General features: G+C 34.2%; 1 protein-coding gene and 1 long non-coding RNA gene across 2 annotated transcripts in view; one reads left to right on the plus strand and one right to left on the minus strand.

Moving 5' to 3' along the window:
* LOC309642731 overlaps positions 1 to 21,474 on the plus strand; it is a 414,473-nt gene that overhangs the window by 217,479 nt on the left and 175,520 nt on the right. The gene's annotated exons all lie outside the window — the stretch shown is intronic.
* Positions 1 to 21,474, minus strand: part of MCU (mitochondrial calcium uniporter) — a 221,220-nt gene that overhangs the window by 37,343 nt on the left and 162,403 nt on the right. The window contains exon 2 of the mRNA XM_082424565.1: positions 13,016 to 13,082. Within this exon, the coding sequence (XP_082280691.1) occupies positions 13,016 to 13,082 (67 nt within the window). The remainder of the gene's footprint in view (positions 1 to 13,015; positions 13,083 to 21,474) is intronic.

Raw genomic sequence — 21,474 nt, forward strand, 5'->3', positions numbered from 1 at the left:
ACAATAAGGAAGCACATTTAGGGTGTTTTCTGCAGAGATACTTTGAACTGAACTTTATATTATATGATGGATGATTCCAGTGGTTTATGATCTTGCCATCATCTGTTTCTTTTCTTTCCCCTTTCTGTACTATTCTGCATCAAGAATGTGAAATACAATCATAGAATTTTAGTGTTGGAAGGGTCAGAGAAATCATACAGACTAATGCCCTTCTTCTACAGCTAAGAACAATAAAGTCCAGCAAGGTTAGATGAAGTTCCTAAGGTCCATCCATGTTGTCCCAAATGGCAAGACGTCCTCCTTTTTTATGGTTGAGTAATATGCTCTTGTACATATATACCACCTCTTGTTTATCCATTCATCTATCTATGGACACTTAGGTTGCGTCAATATCTTGGATATTGTAAGTAATGCTACAATGAACACAGGGAAAAATACCTGGAAGTAGAATTGCTTAATCATATAGTAGTTCTATTTTTAATTTTTTGAGGAACCTCCATACTGTTTTCCATAGTGGCTACACCAATTTATCAATACATTCCCACCAACAGTGCATGAGGGTTCCCTTTTCTTCACATCCTCCCCAAAACTTGTTATTTCTAGTCTTTTTGATAATAGCCATTCTGACAGGTGTGAGTGATATCTCATTGTAGTTTTGATTTGCATTTTCATCTGTTTGTCTTCTTTGGAAAAATGTCTCTTCAGGTCCTTTGCCCATTTTTTAATCAGGTTGTTTGTTTCTTTGATGTTGAGTTGTATGAGTTCTTTATATAATTTGGACATTAACCTCTTATTAGATATATCATTTGCAAATATCTTCTCCTATTCAATAGGGTGCCTTTTCATTTTGTTGATAGTTTCCTTTGCTGTGCAAAAGCTTTTTAGTTTGATGTGGCCCCATTTGTTTATTTTTGCTTTTGTTTACCTTGCCTGAGATGTATCCAAAAAATATTGCTAAGACCTATGTCAAAGAGTGTACTGCCTATGTTTTCTCCTAGGAGTTTTATGGTTTCAGGTCTTACATTTAAGTCTTTAACCCATTTTGAGTTTATTTTTGTATATGGTGTGAGAAAGTAGTCCATTTTGATTCTTTGGCATGTAGCTGTCCAGTTTTTCCAACATCATTTATTGAAGAGGCTGTCTTTTCCCCATTGTATATTCTTGCCTCCTTTGTTTTAGATTAATTGACCATGTAAGTGTGGGTTTATTTCTGCAATCTCGATTCTGGTCCATTGATCTATGTGTCTGTTTTTGTGCCAGTACCACACTATTTTGATGTGGTAGCTTTGTAGTATAGTCTGAAACCAGGGAATATGATACCTCCAGCTTTGTTCTTCTTTCTCAAGATTCTTTTGGCTATTCGGGGTCTTTTGTGTTTCCATACAAAGTTTGGGGTTATTTGTTCTAGTTCTGTGAAAAATGCCGTTGGTATTTTGATAGGGATTGCGCTGAATTTGTAGATTGCCCTGGGGAGTATGATCATTTTAACAAGATTAATTCTTCCAATACATGAGCATGGTATATCTTTCCATTTGTTCATGTCATCTTGGATTTCTTTCATCAATGTCTTACAGTTTTCTGAGTACAAGTATTTACCTCCTTGGTTAGATTTATTCCTAGGTATTTTATTGTTTTTGATGCAATTGTAAATGAGATTGTTTTCTTAATTTCTCTTCCTGATAGTTCATTGTTAGTTTATAGAAACATAACAGTTTTTTTTTTTTTGGCTGCACCACGTGCCGTCCAGGATCTTAGTTCCCCAACCAGGGATCGAACCCGTGCCCCCTGCAGTGGAAGTGTAGAGTCCTAACCACTGGAGCACCAGAGAATTCCTGCAACAGATTTCTATATATTAATTTTGTACGCTGAAATTTAACTGAATTCATTTATTAGTTCTAATAGCTTTCTGGAGGCATGTTTTAGTTTCTGATATAAATTAGGCTAACTTTTTTTTTCTTTTAGAGCTGTTTCACATTTTACTCCTTATGCCATCTGAAATATACTTTTGTGAAATAAGAAATCAACTGTAACAGAACCATTGACTCTGCCCCTTCTCCTGATGTACAAAGCTAATTCTATCACATGTCAAATTTCCATATATGCAAGGTTTCTCTAATCTGATCCTACAATCTTTCCTGCACCAATACTTCACTGTTTTGAGTATTATGGTTTTAAAAATACATCTTAATATGTGGTTTAGGTAAACCTTTCCCTCCCCTTTCTACTCCAAATTTATCTTAAGTATTTGTATAGTTTTATTCTTTCATATTAATTTTTGAATAAGTTCGTCAGTTCCTATTGAGGTTCATATTAACACTGTAGTGAGTTTATAAATTTGTGTGAGAGAAACTGACAATTGTTACAATGTTGTCCTCGTATTCATTAACATATTATAACTCTGCATTTATTTCTATCTTTTTTTAGGTCCTTCAATAAAGTTTATTCTTCTCAATAAATGCTGTACAGATTTTTTAATTAGTTTTCATTCATAGATACTTTCAAATAATTTATTTTTAATATTCACTTCTCTGTTCATAAATATAATTCCAAAAGTCCGTATCATTAAATTATGATATATTAGACAAAACATAAGATTATCATTTTAATAGAATAAATTAAATATTATTTAGGTGATAGTAAGGCCCTTCCTTATACATTAGGGCAAAAACATCCTCAGATTTACTTAGATATGTAAAATAATTTAAAATTTCTTTAAATTATTCATAGTATATTAAAAATGCTAAATCTGTCACATACGATAATCATTTGAAGAATACTCATTTTGAAAAACAGGTAAATATTTATGTAAAAAATATCTTTTCATATCAGTATAAGAAAGCCCAATTATAGAATCATAACTTTAGTAGTTTGATAAATCCAGTCATTTGGGTCCTTCCAACTGGTAGTATAAATTAACTTAGTGAAATCAGCTATATATTTCATTGTGAACCTAAGGTGAATTAGTATTTGTACAACTGAACCTCTCTCTTTAGAACTATGTAAAAACATTTGTGTGAAGTTATTATGAGGCTTAAATGATAAAAGTTGTGAAAACACTTAAAGTTATAAATCTTTTAAAAATACATGGTATTATTGGTTTTATGTTAAATAGTAGTACAACCTATGTACCTTTCATTAAATCTGGTTCTTTTAAAATCTGTTTATGAAGATAATTAATCTCTCATAAATGTCAAAAGCATTTGTGCTAAGTAAAAGGTCATCCTCTTCCTTCCTTCCATTCATCTACTCATTCTACTGAGAATTAACTATTTTATTTTGCTTTTGTAAAAATAAAATCCTGTCCTAATATAGTGTTCTAACATATTTTTCTTTTTACAAATAATGCTTTTGGGACTTCCCTGGTGATGCAGTGGTTAAGAATCCGCCTGCCAACACAGGGGGCATGGGTTCGAGCCCTGGTCTGGGAAGATCCCACATGCCGTGGAGCAACTAAGCCCATGCGCCACAACTACTGAGCCTGCGCTCTAGAGACCACGAGCCACAACTACTGAGCCTGAGTGCCACAACTACTGATGCCCGCATGCCTAGAACCTGTGCTCCACAGCAAGAGAAGCCACCACAACGAGAAGCCCACGCACCGCAACGAAGAATAGCCCCCTGCTCACTACAACTACAGAAAGCCTGCGTGCAGCAATGAAGACCCAATGCAGCCAAAATAAATAAATAAATAATATTTAAACAAACAAACAAAAAAGAATAGTGCTTTTTATGGTGCTGCTTTGAAAGTAACTTCATTAAACCTTGACTCTTGGTCCACTTTAATTTCTGGGTGGTAAAAAGTGGAATATAATCCTGAAGTACAGAGAGTCAAGTGCAGTAGAAGAATGATGGATTTTGGAATCTCAGATTTAGTAGTACTGAATTTCTACCACAGGAGATACCTTGAATGCATGAGCCCATTACTGAATATAACTTTACCTCCGTTTCCTTACCTATAATGCAGAGTCTAATACCTCAGAAGGCTGCTTAGGAGATTCAATGAGAATATGGAAAAACGCTTGCCTTAATAGTTTTTCTTGCTTTTTCTAAAATCTACAGTCTTAAAATCCAAAGCCTAAAATCATATAAGTTTCCATGAGAAAATTTCCAATCATGCCTTTAAACCCCAAGATAACAAAAATGACTTGTTCCACTGAGGGCAACAAGGGGAAAAAAAGCTTAAGTTATACAAACAAATTCCATGTGCCTAGGTATTTTTGGATAATAGACCTCCTTGAGAACCTGAAGAAGGTATGGATTCCCTTCTTAGACCTACTTCTTGAAAAAATTCAAAGTGATTTATACATAAAAATTTTAGATACCATCATTTTGTTGCATTGGAAAATGACTTCCTTCATATTACCTGCTATGGACTGAATTGTGATATCCCAAAATTTGTATTTTGAAGCTCGAATTCCCCATGTGACTATCTGGAGATAGTGTCTTTAAGAGGTGATTAAGGTTAAAGGAGAAGATAAGGGTGGGGCTCTAATCTGATAGGACAATGGCTTTATATGAAGAGTAAGAGCTTTCCCCACCCCCCACCCCCCACCATGTGGGGACACAGTGAGAAGGTGGTCATCTGGAAGCTAGGAATAGTTCTTACCAGAGCCTAACCATGCTGGCACACTGATCTTGGACTTCTAGTCTCCAAAACTGTGAGAAAATAAAATTTTGTTGTTTAAGCCACCCAGTCTACAGTATTTTGTTATGAGCAGACTACTGCATTGCAGTATTTTAAAAATAAATGTTTAGAAAAACTGAAGCATTTTACCTAATTTTAAATCGAAATTAACAGCCATTTTCTGTTGTTTCTTTTTTTTTTAAGAAATAAAACAAAAATTTACAAATTAAAACAGAAAACAAACTTTAATTCTATATAAAAGAACATTTCAATTACAAGGCTGCTATTGTTTGGCTTGAATAAAGAAGTCACATAGTGGCCTGGTTTGGGAACATGATAACTTGGACATTATCTTTGATATCTAAAAAGGTTGTACCTTTCTGTTTTGATGAAAAGAAGTTGTAAAAACTCTGAGACTCTAGGAGAGGTATGTGGTAACAAACATAATCACAGCTCTCATAGTTCACTTTACCAGATGATGCTTGGCTAGGCATGTGCAAGGAACCTAAGATTTCTCTAAGACTCTTAGAATTGAATTCATATCACTCACTGTTTTGATGCAATATCAATAGTGAAACGATTGGAAATCCGAGTTCCAGTTTTAAGGTTTCTGAGTGGAGGTAATCTTCAAGAGCTCTAAGGTTTTTCTAATTCTTGTAGAGAAACTGACAAACCTCTCCATTCATGACTAGCCTAGAGAGAAACTTCCTACAGCAGCTGGAAAATTCACAAGGTTGTCTATTTCTACCTACTGCACAGCTACAGCTTGGTTGAAAGGGTTCATGATTTTTCTACCAAATCCATAATAATGACTGTAAGGTCTTGAATTGGAAGATTATGCTCATTCATAAAGGCCCAAATATCCCCAAGTAAATCAAGCCACAACTAAACACTTCCTTGTGATAAACTTTCTCTTCTCTTAAAAAGCAAACTCCTCTCCAAAGTTTAATCCAGCAAAGGAAAAATTTCTATTTTGATTCTTTTTCTCATAAAATCTTGTTCTCATAATAGTGATTACTTCTGTGGTAGCAGGCAGGCCTTCTTTTAGGGCTGTTCAAAGTCTTCACTGCCAGTATGTGCCAATGAAAAAAACCAATGTATTATTGCAATGGGTAGAGCTCCTTTCTTCTCTGAGGCCGTATACGTATGCATGTCTCTAAGTTTGGAAGATGTGCCATCTGTTCATAGAGTACCAAGATCTTCCTTAGAGTAAAAAAAAAAAATTTTTTTCCTGGTAGTTATTTTGGAAAAGAAATTTAACACTATTTCAAAGATGGTGATAGCCATTAATGTTAACAGCTTTTCTAATTTCCACAAGAAATCACATATTTGGGATTTTTCTTTGTATCAACATGCATATTAACAGACAAAAACTAGAAACTAACTCCTTAGAGCAATATCAGTAGTTTCATGAAGTCGCATGCATTCTGGACAAAAATTGGATAGTTTCCAATTCCCTCAAAACTTACTTCAAAATATTGAAACAAATGACAGCAATCCTAGAATGGATAACATCACCTGAAATTTGACATAAATTTACTTCTGCTCCACACTAAGCCAGTTTAAATACTGTCAGCACATAAAGCTTAAACGTCTTTCCATGTTCATGTGGCTGTTTTTCTTAGCAATGTGAAAGTCAATTTTATACAAGCCTTCAAAAAAAGACTTTTGTGATGGAACACGTTCAACCATATTTTGGTATTTTCAAAATATGAAACTTCTACTTACAAAAAAAATTCAACTGTAGGATATATTTTTAAAATGGAAAAATAAAATGGTGTTTCAGCTTTCCCAACTTCACATTTAGGTTGATGAGAACTCTGCCCACATTAAAACACTGTGGCTTTCTCTTCTATCATTTTTCATGATTTCATTACTTTCATTTCTTTTTTGTTGTCAAGTTTTTAAAAGTTGGAATGAAAGACAGTGGTGGGGTATGTTTATGTCCTCAATATAATGATGACAATAAATATAGAATCTCCAACTGTATATGAGCAGCTATTAATAATAAAACATGATTTAAAAAGTCCACCCTTTCCCACAAAATTATTTTAAAAGTAACAGGAAAAATTCTAGAATATAAAAAGAACCCTTACAAATCAATACTAAGAAGACAGTCCATTTTTTTAAATGGGCAAAAAGTTTGGGCACTTCATCAAAGAAAATATTTGAATGGTTAATGAGTATATTAACAGATGCCCAACATCTTGGTCATCAGTGAAATGCAAATTAAAACCACAGTGAAATAATACTACAAATCCACTACAATGTCTATAATCAAGAAGACTGATCATACCAAGTGTTGGGGAGGATACAGGGAAACTGGAACACTTAAACACTGTTGGTAGGAATGCAAAGTGGGACAGCCACTTTGGAAAACAATTTTGCAGTTTCTTAAAAAGTTAAGCACATGATGAAAGAAACTGAAGACCACACAAACAGTTGGAAAGATATACCGTGTTCTTGTATTGGAAGAATCAATATTGTTAAAATGACCACACTACTCAAGGCAGTGTAAAGATTTAATGCAATCCCTGTCAAATTACCAATGGCATTTTTCACAGAACTGGAACAAAAAATTTTTAAGTTTGTATGGAAACACAAAAGACCCTGAATAGCCAAAACAATCTTGAGAAAGAAGAACAGAGCTGGAGGAATCATGCTACCTGACTTCAGACCATACTACGAAGCTACAGTCATCAAAACAGTATGGTACTGGCACAAAAACAGACACATAGATCAATGGAATAGGACAGAAGGCCCAGAAATAAACCCACGCACTTACGGTCAATTAATCTATGACAAAGGAGGCAAGAATACAATGGAGAAAAGAAAGTCTCTTCAATAAGTGGTGCTGGGAAAACTGGGCAGCTACATGTAAAATAATGAAATCAGAAGATTCTCTAACACCATATATAAAAATAAACTAAAAATGGATTAAAGACCTAAATGTAAGACTGGATACTATAAAACTCCTAGAGGAAAACATAAGCAGAACACTCTTTGACATAAATCATAGCAATAATTTTTGGCTCTGTCTCCTAGAATAATAGAAACAAAAGCAAAAATAAACAAATGGGACCTAATTAAACTTAAAAGGTTTTGCACAGCAAAGGAAACCATAAACAAAACAAAATGAAAAGATAACATACAGAATGGGAGAAAATATTTGCAAATGAATTGACCGACAAGGGCTTACTTTCCAAAATATACAAAGTTTGTACAGCTCAATACTAAAAAAAACCCAACCCAATAAAAAAAATGGGCAGAAGACCTAAATAGACATTTCTCCAAAGGAGACATACAAGACGCACATGGAAAGATGTTCAACATCACTAATTATTAGAGAAATGCAAATCAAAACTACAATGAGGTACCACCTAACACCAGTCAGAATGGCCATCATCAAAAAGTCTACAAATAATAAATGCTGGAAAGGGTGTGGAGAAAAGGGAACCCTCCTACACTGTTGGTGGGAATGTAAACTGATGTAGTCACTATGGAGAAAAGTATGGAGTTTCCTTAAAAAACTAAAGATAGAGTTACCATATGATCCAGCAATCCCACTCCTGGGCATATATATGGAAAAGACGAAAACTCTAATTTGAAAAGATACATGCATCCCAATGTTCATAGCAGCAAGACATGGAACCAATCTAAATGTTCATCGACAGATGAATGGATAAAGAAGTGGTATATATATACAATGGAAATAATGCCATTTGCAGCAATATGGATGGACCTAGAGATTATCATACTAAGTGAAGTCAGACAGAGAGACAAATATTATATGATATCATTCATATATGGAATCTAAAAAAAAATACAAATGAACTTATTTACAAAACAAAATAGACTCACAGACATAGAGAACAAACTTATGGTTACCCAAAGGAAAAGGGGGGTGAGGATAAATTGGGAATTTGGTATTAAGAGATACACACTACTGTATATAAAATAGTTAAAAAACAAGGACCTATTGTATAGCACAGGGAACTATATTAAATATCTTGTAATAACATATAATGGGAAAAAAATCTGAAAAAGAATATATATATGTATGTAAACTGAATCACTTTGTTGTACACCTGAAACATTATAAATCAACTGTACTTCAATTAAAAAATATTACGCACATACTTACCATATGACCCAGTCATTCTACTCCTAAGTATCTACCCAAGAGATATGAAAACATATATCCATACAGGATATGTAAAAGAAGCTAGATGCAAAAGACTACATATTGAATGAGTCCATTTATATGACATTTTTAGAAAAGGTTTAACTACAGAGAGAAAAAGCAGACTAGTGTTTGCCTCAGGTTTAGGGTAGGAGCAGGGATTGGTTGCAAAACAGGAACAAGAGAACTTTTAGGGGTGAAGGAAATAGTCTAAAGCTGGATTGTTACTATGCTTGCATGATGATAGGTGAATTTTATGATATATAAAATATACATCAATAAAGTTTTTAAAAAAAGGAATGGGACAAAAACCAAAGAAAAAACTGGGGCATATATCCAGTTCCCCAAACCATCCACAGACTTTACTTAGGTTAAGAATTTACATATATTATCTATATTTGGGTTAGTTAAACAGATGATTGTTTATTATTAAACAGGAACTTCAATAACTGTTCAATGCTAACATTATTTGTCCTCAAACAATTTTTGTAAGGAAATCCTACATTTTTTGTTAACTACAAAAAAGACACAGCTTTCTACCGCAATTCCCAATACAAGGCTAATTGAGTAACATTACATTTCTGGATAGAGAAATGAAGGCAGCCAGAGAGACTATTTTTCTTGCTCTTACTCTAGCTTACCTACAGTGAAGACGTGTCCTGGTTTACCATATTTAAAATTGTCAGGACAACTCTGGGTGTCCTCCTTTTACTCTCAAAAGTGTCCTGGGTTGAATGATAAATTATACAGTCAACCTGTCTCTAACAGAATTACTTTCATCATTAATCCTTAATTTTCATTACCATGAAGGGGAACCCCTGAAAGATTTGAAAGACTTTAAATAGGCTATAAGCCATACAATCATAAAAATTTCAGTTAGTCATTTTACAATTGAGGATATGGGGCACAGAAAAATTAAAACAAGAAGCCCCAAACCACATTTTTTTGATTAGGGGTCTTTAACACTACCACAGCACTTTTTATAGAAGAAGAGTTTCTGGGAACTTCCCTGGTAGAGCAGCGGTTAAGACTCCGAGCTCCCAATGCAGGGGGCCTGGGTTTGATCCCTGGTCAGGGAACTAGATCCCACATGCATATCGCAACTAAGAGTTTGCATGCCACAACTAAGGAGCCCGCAAGCCACAATTAAAGAACACACGTGCCGCAACTAAAAGAGCCAGTGAGCTGCAACAAAGGAGCCCGCCGGCCTCAACTAAGGAGCCCACGTACCGCAACTAAGGAGCCGGTGAGCCACAACTAAGGTGCCTGTGAGCCGCAACTGAGGAGCCTGCCAGCCGCAACTAAGAAGCACATGTGCTGCAACTAAAGGAGCTGGCAAGTTGCAACTAAGGAGCCCGCCTACCACAACTAAGACCCGGTGCAACTAAGACCAAATAAATAAATAAATAAATAAATATTAAAAAAAGAAAAGAATAAGAGTTTCTGATGGGTAAGTACTATTTCTGTACGGTAAGTACATTTCTCTCTTGGAGGTGGTAATTATTACTATCTCCATTTCACACATGAGGAAGGAGGTTTTAAGAAGTTCATTACTTTGCCTAAGGTTAAAAGGTGGTCGAGTGGTGGAATTGGGATGCAAACCTTGATTCCAAAGCTTGACACTTAACCTCTAAGCATAATGCCTCTCATGAAAGGGAACACGGGCATGGGTACAGGGATGTGCATGTGCACCTGTGTGCAGTGTAGCCAAAGCAGTTCTTCTGAGGTTCAGTTCTTTTGAGCAGTTCAGTTGAGGTTCATGAGACTAGGGATTCCATGAGCTGGTTTGAGAGCCTGTATCATTAAGAAATTATATATAACATTTCCTATGTGTATATAACATTTTTTTTCTAGAGAGAGAATCTAGAGCTTTCACCAGATCCTCAAAAGTATTTATGACACAAGAAAAATTAAGAACCTTTTAGATTGCTTTGGTAGGGAGGTTAAACTTTTAAGATAACCTATATATTTTACATCGGCTATCATAGTCATAACTAGAAGATTTTGTCAAACAACAAAACTAACAAGTAATTATCGAGAGGCAGTATATATTAGGTATATATATTATATACTAGGTATATAAATATCACAATTATATAATGTGGTATTTTAGATTTTGTATTTTTTAAAAAAAAGGGTCAAGCCCTCACTTGCTATAGAATATGACCCAGTAGTCATAACAAGAAGCAATGAATGATGGTAGAGATGTTTACTAATGGTGGCTAAATTCTGTTGAAGTAGCTGTGTATTAAGCAGAGTTTTCATATATGCTATACCAGCCTAAGGTAAGATTAATTTAGAAGTACAACATAAGAAAGGTATATGATTTGGGAGTAGTAAGGACACTAAGTTGCATTAAATCAAATCATTTTCTGCTTCTGTTTCTTGATAATTAATACGAGTTGATTTTCTTAAGAAGGGCAATAGTATTGGTAGGAATTTTGGGAGCATCTCTTTCTTTTTTTTTTCTTTTTTAAGTATGTATCCTTTTACCTCTGTAAAAATATTGTCTTCAACCCCTCACACAACACAGAGGCAACATACTAGCATTTTTGTCCTGGGGTAACATTCAGCCAGATACTCCAGTACAACTGTACATTGTTACATTACTGAAAGACTTCCATACAGATTGTTATTAGGATAATAGTAACTGTATTACATGGTGAAATTCATAATAAAAATTTCAGTATGAATTCATTAGTTCAAATTATTTGCCACTGAATATCATAACAACTACTGGCACAAGTGTCCTGTTGTAGTGTGACTTAGTTGCCACTGAATATATATAACTTAATGAATATATATAAATACTGACCCTGAATATTTAAGTTTTCGACAACATTATAAAAACAAGAAATTTTTAAATGAATTGCTGCTAGTTCAGCAAAAGCTGAGAGGATTCAGCACTATGAACAATATTTTTATATTGGAGAAATTCTCTCTTTATTGAAACTATCCAATGATGTAATCCTGCAGTGGCAATGGAGGACAGTAATAAGACCTTGGAGTGGTGCTGGTATAGATGTGGACAGCCCCCATTTGGCTGTTTAATGGGCCAAGACAGTTCTAAGGGCAAGAGTGATACCCACCTACTGCTTTTTAATTTATATACTAATATCACTTTATCAACTCTGTATGTCTCTAAGAGATAGGAAAAAGAAAGCCAGCTACCATTTTTCATTATTTTGATTCTGGCCTATTTTTCCTTTTAACCTTTCCATACTACAAATGAGTAATCAAAAATGGATATTTCCTCCAAGTTTAGGGACTATGAGCACACTGTCTGTGTATTCCGACAACTAAACAGCTTTGGGACGGGTTCTGATAACACTGCAAATATCTATACTGATTAATTACAGGGGATCCTAGGAGTTTCAAATGATTCATCTGAGGTTTCTTCAACTTCAGGTGTCCTTGTACATTTGCAGGATGCTCTTTCAATGGTTGCTATGCCTATGAATTAATGTTTATAAGGTTGAAGTTAGAGTTCTATCACACTAAACTTTACAAAGAGAAAATATATTTAACAGTCAACTCTAAGCAAATAGTCTAAACTGTAAATGTGTAATGCTGGGTAAAAGAAATGAGAAGAAGAGTTGTAAACTTATCTCCTCCACTACTGTAAATAAAATCAAAGCTTAGATCCTCTTGCCAATTTGTATCATCATGGACTTTTCCAAAGGACTGTGGTCCCCAAGCATCTTTCTTCAATTTTTTCTCACAACAGAGAAGAGTATTACAGCCCTGAGCGTAAGGGAAGAAAAAGACAAGAAAGGACAGGAGGTTTCAGACTTTGAATTGCTTCTGTCTAGGCTCTGATACCCTGAAGGAGCTGGAGTGTTTGATCATTATCCATAGTATGAAGACTCAATGGTTAGGAAATTCCAAAGGTGGTCCTTCTGCAATCTTCACATTAACTATGTTCCCAGTTTTAAAACATAAATGGAAAGAGTTGACAGTATTATTCCATGATCTATGAAAACTTAAGTCTATTAGTTTTTCTTCCTGATCTCTCTTCCAAATTTACTATATCCTCATTCAAATTTTATTTCTCTTCTTTAGTCCCTCCCAACACCTTCTCCCTCTGACTCCAAGCCCACCTCAAGTGAAAGAGTAGGGTTTATAAATCTATATGTCAGTTTGAGAATGGGAAACAGAGTTAAAGAAAAAAAAGCATTGGACATAAAAATGGATTTGCTGAAACTCACCATCAGAGGGCACAACAGTACTGCAATAAACAACTCCACTAGGCCAAGAAGAGAGCCTCTGGTGCACCTAGAAAATGCAAAAAGACACATCCATTGTCAGGACGAAACAACAAATGTTATATGCATATGTGTATGTATATAATAAATAATAGCTTTTTAATTATTTAAATAGTATGTATCCTTTGAGAAAAATTTAAAAATACAGATAAAAGAAAAGACTCTCAAACTCCTATCATCCTAAGATGATAGTGATGAACATTTTGGTTTATTTCAAGATAAACCAGTATTTCACCATAATTGTAATTTGCATTTTTTGTACTAAGAGTGATAATCTATACATGTTTTAATCTAAGAGTTAGTTGTATTTGCTTTTCTATGCACTGAGTATTTACATCTTTTGCCATTTTTTAAGTTTGGATCTTGGTCTTTGAATATTATTTTGTAGAAGTTCTTTAAATATTAAGAAAATTATCCCTTGGTCAACAAAATATGTTACAAAAATTTCCCTGTTTTTATTTTTACTTTGCTAATGGTGTTTTTGTATGCACACAATTTTCAAGTTTTAAGAGTCAAACTTTTCAATCTTTTCTGTGTGGTTTAACGGTCCTGTGTCATATATCAGCAGCTTTCCCTACTTCGAGAATACTATAAAACTCTTCCATGGCTTCTAGTTTGATTTTTCAAGTTTAAATCTTTGATTTATTAGGAATTAATTTTAGTCAGTTAAGAAGCAGCAATCCAACTAACCTCTAATGATAACACAGCTATCCCTTATATTTAATAATTCATTTTTCCCTCTTATTTGAAATGCTACCTTTATAATTTTCCAAACACCTATATGAATTTGGATCTTTTTCTGTCCAATGATCTATATGCTCATGTCATAGTAGCCACACTGTTTTAAATATCCTAGCTTTATATTTTTACATCTGGTAGGGTGGGATAGTTTCCCTTATTACTTTCCTTTAAGAATTTTCCTGGCTATTTTTGCTTATTTGTACCTCCATATGAACTTCAGAGTCAGTATTTCTAGTTACACACAGACACACACACACACACACAATCAGCTTCAAAAATAACACAGCATTGTGATTAAGAGCATAGAATCTATAATCACTCCTGAGTTCAGATTCTGATTCTGTAACTTACTCTAACTGCAACCTTTGCAAGTTCATTAGCCTCTTTGTGCCTCAAGTTTCTTCACTGAAAAATGGACAAAACGTAATACTAGCACCTGCCACATAAAGTTGCTGTAAGGACTAAATGATGAATACACATAAAGCACTTAGAACAGTGCCTGGCATAGAATAAGTATTCAATAAATGTTAGTTTTTTTGTTTGTTTGTTTTGAAGTTGAGATCTTATTAACTCAATGGATTAACATAAGGAAACTGACATCTATGTGATTTTTGAGTCATTCTTAATCAAGAACCTTGTAAGCCTTTCTATTTTAGTCTTTGTGTTCCTGAGAAGCATTTAAAGGTTTTCTTTATTCAGATCTTATATGTCCCCTTTAATCTAATGTAATTCTTTTTGTACTAAGTCTTGTCCAATACTAGGATCATGACCCCTGAATTTTTTCCTTTTAGTTTGCAAATGCCTGTTAATGCTCTGCCTGTCCTTTAATTTTGTTACTTTTCCTGAGTTTCTTTGTTTTATGACTCTATAGCTTTCTTTGTGATCTAATCTGGGATTCTTTTAATAGAAAAGTTTAGCCTGTTTATATTTATTAATATAACGTATATTTAATGTCCTTTCAGTCGTCAAATTTTATGCTATAAAATTTTTATGTTTTTTGTTTTTATTGCTGCTCTTTCTTCTTAAAAATAGTTTACTAAATGGTCTATGTTTGCTTTGTTTTAGTTAAACACGTACTTCTAATATTCATATGGAAAGTTTTTTTTTTTTGGATTAGTAGTCATTTTAGAGTAAGATCTAAGTTCTTTGAACTGCCTTTAAGGCCCAATATTATCTGATACCCAATTATCTCTCTGACTTCACCTCATACCACTCTCTCAATCATTCTGCTTTAGCCCCTAGGCTCTTTTCTGGTTTTTGTACATACCAGCTATACTCTTGTTCCAGAACCTTTGCAATAGCTATTACCTCTACTTAGAATACCGTTTCTCCAGAAAACTATCAAGCTCCCTCACTTCCTTCAAATCTTTGTTCACATTTCACTTTTTGAGTGAGGTCTACTCTAGCCAACCCAATTAAAAATGGCAATTCCATCAGTTGGTACTCCTGATATATAGATGTATATATATATTTTTTCTCTTATTATGAGCAATGATGAACTTATAGTTACGTGTCTTTTTCCCTCCCTTCTACTATCCAGTTTATTTTATTTATTTATTATGTAACTTTTCTTAGTGTTTATCTATCTATCATCTATCTACCTATATACCTCCCCCCAACCCCACACACTTCTTTTATTGAATTTATTGATTTTAGATGACATATTTTGACAGCTTGTTAAAAAACTGGGGTTTCTACCACTTTACATCATTTGTCCTGCACCCTTCCAACTTTCGTTAGAAAACTGTCAACATTGTCAAAATTTTAAACATTCATACTCTGCAAAATCTAATCTTCACATTTGTTTTAATCTTAATTTTATAGATTGATGGACTCTAGGCTTACTAACAATACTTTAACTGTCATTTTTCCTTTCATTTCTTGATTGGCTGAACTTCATCTTATAGAGGTAGGACTCATGGAGCTAAATTCCCTATAGCTTGGCATGTTAAAAAATGTTTGTCTTTGCCTTTATATTGAATGATTATTTGGATTGGCACAAGATTCCTAAATTAATCTTTCCTTGAGGACTTCGTGGGTAGTGTTAGTGTTGATTGCTGCTTTGGAGAAGTCTGAGGCCAGCCACTTATTTTGGAGAACCAAGCTCTCTCAGCTTTGCTGGGGATCTGCAACCATATCATAGGCATCCTCTCTTGGGGTCTTCTCACACACTCTCTTTACTAGATCTGGCAGCCGTTCTTCAGTATTGTGCTTTGGGATTGCAGAGAGCTCTCTGGTTGTACTGAAGATGGAGCTTGTATTTCTGTTTCTTATTCTCCTTTCTATTTCAAAGTGATTCCAAGAGAAGGAAGAAACTGCTGCCTTTACTGGGCCATTATTTATTTAAGTGGTAACTTTTTCATATGGACTTTTTCAAACTTACATAGAAGTAGAGAACACAGTGTAATGAATTTCTTCCATTCACCCATCATCTGCTTCTATATTTACCAACATTTGGTCAAACCTGGTTCATCTATATGAACCAGGTCTTTTCCACAGAGTATCTTAAAGGAAATTCCAAACATCATATTGCTTTACCTGAAAATATTTCAGTATACATCTACTAGGCCATTTTAAAACAGGAAATCCTCTGTCTTCTATGATTTTACAGATTATCCTCAACTTTAATAAAAGATGTATTTCTGGGGCAGAGAACTAAATAAACACATGGCTGTTTATGAATATTATTTGTTAGAATGCTATAGAACATGGGTTGGCAGGCCAGCCACCAGTTACACCAGTTACAAAAGTAAATGAAGTTTTATTAGAACACAAACAAACTCATTTATTTACTTACTATCTAGAGCTCATTCATCTACTTTGACACTACAACAGCAGAATTGAGTAGTTGTGTAGTTGCAGGAGAGTTGAGTAGCTGCAACAGAGACCATATGGCCCACAAAGCCCGAAATATTTACCATATGGCCCTTTAAGAAAATGTTTGCTGATCTTTGTTGTAGAACCCCTCTGTTGTTTTGAGATAATTCACTTTCCCACTTTCCCAAAGTCTTCCCAGTCACTTCTACAATGACATTGGCAATTACAAAATATTACTTAGTAAGTGTCCACAAACACACATATAGGTCCTTTTCCTTCTTTAACCCTTCTAATAGCCTATAGTCTAATAAGGCCAATGGGAACAAAAATGATTTTGCTCTTGCCTTTTTTCTTTGAAATATGGCAACAATAACAACAACAAACAAAAGCAAAACAAAGACAAAAAAATATAAGGAAAGGAATATAAGTGTTCAAGACCAAAGAGGCACTGGCATTCTAAATTGTATTCCATGACTCTCCTAGACTGAAATGTATTTTGTTGTTTAAATTGTATGTTCTTAATAAATCACAAGAAAATAGGAAGAGTTTAATAAATACTTGACTGATGCTGAACATTTTAAAAATATGTCAAGAAAGTAAAAAAAGAAAAACATTCAGGCAAATGGCATGTATTATTCACATATTTAAATTTCATAGGCAGAGAACAAGATTAAGGTTAAGAAAGTAAATATTCAGAATGAGCAGAAATCATCAGAGAAAGAGTAAACCTCTAGGCAATCAATGCCAACTGAACAAGGTGATTTGGTGCCTACTCGGTCCCTTGAAAAGAAAATACAAATTTATACTTTTGGTATGAGATAGTCCATATCTTTGATAAGTAACTTGAGAACCTCTAGGAAAAACAGGGCTTTGAGTGAAAGTAAAGGAAAGTATTAACAACTGCCCTGGTATTACAACCATTACCCTTAAATCTTAACCCCAGGAGAAGAAAAATGCTAGCATTATCAAGTTAAGAGTCTGAGTACAAAGCACTGTAACTTTATTTTCCCAAGTCATAAGATTCAAGATAATTTTAAAAATCAAACTTTATTATTATAAAAAGACATTCCATTACCCCAGAGAAAATTATTAAATTCAAGTCAAAACTAACTTTAAAATCCTTTAGTTCTATCATAAATTATGCAATTTCCCCTACACACACCATTCACTGTTCAGAAGAGCAAACTCAGCAATGTATTCCTGCCAGCAACTTGGGAAGACTGTCAAGTCTAAATAACCTGTCAATACCCTCCAAATATTCACAGCCAGTTGGACATTAAACCAGAGGCGGGGAAATAGAAAAAAATAGAGAAAAAAAGAAAGAGGAAAAAGGTATTTCCATATTAACCCAGTTCCCTTTATTTACGAAAATTTTGGGACCTAATTTCATTAGGAAACAAATATCTGTTACCTATGTTAAACTGTATAAAAAATATATTAATTATGTCAAAAAGCTTTAGATGGAATAATTATATATACTTGTCCATGGCTAAAACCTTGTTATAAATAGCCTTACTATATCATGAGTTTAGATGTCAAATGATATTCCCGTTACATTTCCCGTAGTATATATAACAAGGAATGCTTATGAGAATGGATCCTTTCAATACATGTTCCAAAAGTTTCTCTTCTTTAAGACCAGGGTACCCAGGTTTCAACAACTTTGCCAAACTTACCTTTAGAATCCAGTGCTTACAAGCATACTAGGATTAACAGTGTAAAACTATTTCAGGTGTTCTAAAGCAGGACACACCGATAACAGCTTCTACAATTTGGCATCAGTTTTATCCGTGCCCTTGACGTAATAAAACTGTTGAAGCATTACATCAGTAATAATTTTTCACTACTTCAACTCTACCAATATACTAAAATAAGCACCATGACTTCAAACCCACAAGATACAGGAGATCTGCAGTTAGAAGAGTTGGGGCCAGCTGAAATCTTGAATTTCAACCCCAAAGTCTCAGTTTCCCCAGCTGTTAAATAAGACAGCAATGACAACAAAACTATTTCACAAGGCTGATTTCATTTAAGGATAAGTGACAGTATAAATGTGACAACATGTGAATGCCCAACATCCTACCAAAATTTAAGATATTCAGAAATATAAACTCAAAACAGGGACTTCCCTGGAGGTCCAGTGGTCTCCACTGCAGGGGGCACAAGTTCAATCCCTGGTCTGGGAACTAAGATCCTGCATGCTGCGTGGCGCAGCCAAAAAAAAACCCCCAGAACTCAAAACAAATCAATCTCTTTAAGGGCCTCTTATTAAAAAGAATTTAGTAAGTTTAACACATTTCAAAAGCCACAACCATCTCTAAACAAAGAGATATTATACAATATAAACACCTTGTGATGTTAAAGCTAGAAACCTGAAGGTTTAAACGAGAATCTCTTCAGAAAGCACTGTAAAAAACACTTAAAGGGTTAGACTAACTACAGGGCATATTTTATTCTTCTTTCAATAACTCACCAAGGAAACAAAGTTTCTGATACAGTTTAAGTGAAAGTGGTATATTTTGTGAGTTAAATTATATAATACAGTTTAATATTGGAAAATTATTTTCTCCTTGAATATATTATTTTAAATGGTTCCTACATTTTATTATAACATTGGCAACATTTCCCCATTAGAATATATTGTTACTTCATAATGGAAGTCATGATTGAGTTTATATACCTTTGATTTTCAAGAGAATTTCACATCTACAAAACAAGGCAATATGAAGGACTTTTCGTTGTATCTTTCAATATCAGTTTTCTAATTAGGAAATCAAATCTAGCTTCCAAATTATCAATAAGGTATTTAAAAAGTAATACTTGTTCAACAACTCACAGTGCTTTGAGGATCGAACGTATATAAAGACATATGTATATAATAGCATACATGTATATAAAAGCATACAAAGCAAGACCTTAGCCACACAATCTTCACTGCTGATCTAACAACAGACTAAAATAATCAGAGCATTCAAACCTTAACCATAACTAGCTGTATATCATATCATTTAACATAATATGAATTGACATAAAGGTCATTTAAAAATCCAAGTAAATACAAATATCTATCCATTTAATAGTATCAAGAAATGCTCATTAAAGCAAATTCTCTTAAATTAGGTTTTGAAATCAATATCTAGGCTCTAAGATTGAAAATATTACCAATATTTCTAGTATATCACTACTTATTAAGTTAATTTGGTATAAATTAAATTCATTGATAAACAATGTTTCTATTTAAGATTTTGATATTACCCCAAAATTACAACCTATCGTTTATACTGCATAAGAACTAGAGTCCAATATCTATTAAAATTTCATTGTGTAGTCGAAACCCCTAGTATCTGAGGCAATTCTACACCTACGTTTGGAATGTCCTCGCACCCTGATGGTTGCTACATTTTCCTTAATGGATGCACTTTTACTCTCTTGGGTCTCAGGACAGACACGTTCATGATACCAGTGCAAGGCATTTCTGCTTTACTTAAGTGACAACCTGCCTTCCCCACTGTGAACTGGTAAGTTCTCTTCTATTTTGTTCCTTTCCTTCTATTTATTAAGAACCTACACTCACTCACAAGAAAAGTAAAAATTGTGGCCCCTCTATATCATACTATATGTTTTTTTATAACTATTATTTTATCCAACATTTTATTATGAAACTTCAAACAAACAGCAAAGTTGAATTTTACAGTCAAAACTCTTTTTATACCTTTCACCTAGACTCTATATTATCATGTAATCTATCCATCCTCTTTTATAGAAATTCTGAATTCTCGTAGTTTCTTTAATCATTTTTAAAATATATTACATTCTCTAACTCCATTTCCTCTGCAACTTTCCTGCACTGCTCCTAGATTTTGTCCATACCTGTTTTCATTTGTCACACTGTATTCTAATTATCTGTTTGGATGCCTGCCTCCCCTTCAGAGCAATGATCACCTTGAAGACTGCCTTCGTTTCTTTCTTTTTTTTTTTTTTTTAATTTTATTTATTTATTTATTTATTTATTTTTGTCTGTGTTGGGTCTTCGTTTCTGTGCGAGGGCTCTCTAGTTGCAGTGAGCAGGGGCCACTCTTCATCGCGGTACGCGGGCCTCTCACTATCGCGGCCTCTCTTGTTGCGGAGCACAGGCTCCAGACGCGCAGGCTCAGTAGTTGTGGCTCACGGGCATAGTTGCTCCGCGGCATGCGGGATCTTCCCAGACCAGGGCTCGAACCTGTGTCCCCTGCATTGGCAGGCAGACTCTCAACCACTGCGCCACCAGGGAAGCCCAGTTTCTTTTTATATTGGTACCCCACCCCCCTACACTAGGAGAAAGTAGAAGCTTAATTAATATTTATCTGAGTTGTCTTCCTCCTTATACCTCACTATCCTTGACATGTTTTATGACTTTGCCTTGTTATTTTACTGCTAAAACTACTCTGAGTAACAATGAAGTAATTATTACTTCTATAAGCATTTTGGGAGATATTCAGAGAACAAATTTCTTCATATATATGAAATGTCTTTTATATTTATTTGCTCCAGTTACAAATGTATTCCATGTAGTATTGAGATGGCCACTAAGTATACTGCTAGTTATTCTTTTTAAACAACAACAAAAAACCCAAATGCAAAATCCTTAAAACCTAGCATTTGTACCTTTCAATAATCATTTAGACAATTCAAAACAGCATACAGACTTAGATATAAAGGAATGAAATCAGAATGTAAACTACATGGGAGTGTGAACTCTCAGTATTTGTTAAATGAATAAAGGTAGCTGGTTTAAAAGATCTTTTTATTGAGAGTAAAAATGGAACTTCATTGGTTGTGCTTTTTGACTGACAGTTCAGTTTGAC

This window comes from Balaenoptera physalus (genome assembly GCF_965194825.1).
Source record: "Balaenoptera physalus genome assembly, chromosome: 14".
NCBI classification, from domain to species: domain Eukaryota; kingdom Metazoa; phylum Chordata; class Mammalia; order Artiodactyla; family Balaenopteridae; genus Balaenoptera; species Balaenoptera physalus.